This window comes from Sinocyclocheilus grahami, unplaced genomic scaffold (genome assembly GCF_001515645.1).
Source record: "Sinocyclocheilus grahami isolate Dianchi unplaced genomic scaffold, SAMN03320097.WGS_v1.1 scaffold16497.1, whole genome shotgun sequence".
Lineage (NCBI taxonomy): Eukaryota > Metazoa > Chordata > Actinopteri > Cypriniformes > Cyprinidae > Sinocyclocheilus > Sinocyclocheilus grahami.
In genome coordinates this window covers 17,032-17,735 of record NW_015516159.1, presented here as the reverse complement: position 1 = coordinate 17,735, position 704 = coordinate 17,032, and the positions used below count along the sequence as shown (strand labels likewise).

Sequence of the window (704 nt, the reverse complement as noted above, 5' to 3'; positions counted from 1 at the left end):
AACAAAACAGCAGTTTAGCAGCAACACCTGGACAGGTGCTTCATTGGAGAGGTATAATCATAGAAATGTCGTCTAGCTACTAATTTGACCAGCTATGCTACAGCATACACCACTTTCAAGAACTCATATTTTCACGGCTTCTGAATGTCACAGATAAATGTACGTTACAGTTTGAGATTAGCCTACTTTGAGGTACATATATCTATAAAATGTAGCTACCTGCTCAGAAACAGCTCGAAACAGACAGGACGCGTCTCTAGCCATCATTTTTCGGTAAAGCCCGATGCTGGCCAGATACTCGTCCATGTTTACAAAATACTTCTTCAAGGCTTTCTGCATCTTCAAGAAATAATCAAATTAAAAAGAATACAATACACATACACATACAGAACTTCACGGCTTTCCGAATAAAAGGGGAACAAACTGTGAAGGTCGAAAGTTTCCTTTCAGGCTTGAGAGTGACACAGGTGCTGCAAATGAAGCCTAATTGAAGCGCATCACTGTCTTTTGGCGCGACTTTACGTTTCAAAACGGTTAGTACATTGACGGGATGTTTTCTATGACAACACTATTGCACAATTTTTAGCTAATGGTAGTAGATATATTACACAGGGGGTGTATGTTAATCCTTTCAAAAATATGATTCATATTTATTTCATTGGAGTTTGGTGCCATCAGCATTCATCTACAGGTAAGTGCTGCTC

At 39.2% G+C, this 704-nt stretch overlaps 1 protein-coding gene across 1 annotated transcript in view; it reads right to left on the bottom strand.

Annotated features, from left to right (window-relative positions):
- Positions 1 to 44, bottom strand: part of LOC107579311 (putative bifunctional UDP-N-acetylglucosamine transferase and deubiquitinase ALG13) — a 2,569-nt gene extending 2,525 nt beyond the window's left edge. The window contains exon 1 of the mRNA XM_016265157.1: positions 28 to 44. Coding sequence (XP_016120643.1) covers positions 28 to 44 — 17 coding nt within the window. The remainder of the gene's footprint in view (positions 1 to 27) is intronic.
- Between the last annotated feature and the right edge of the window lie 660 nt (positions 45 to 704).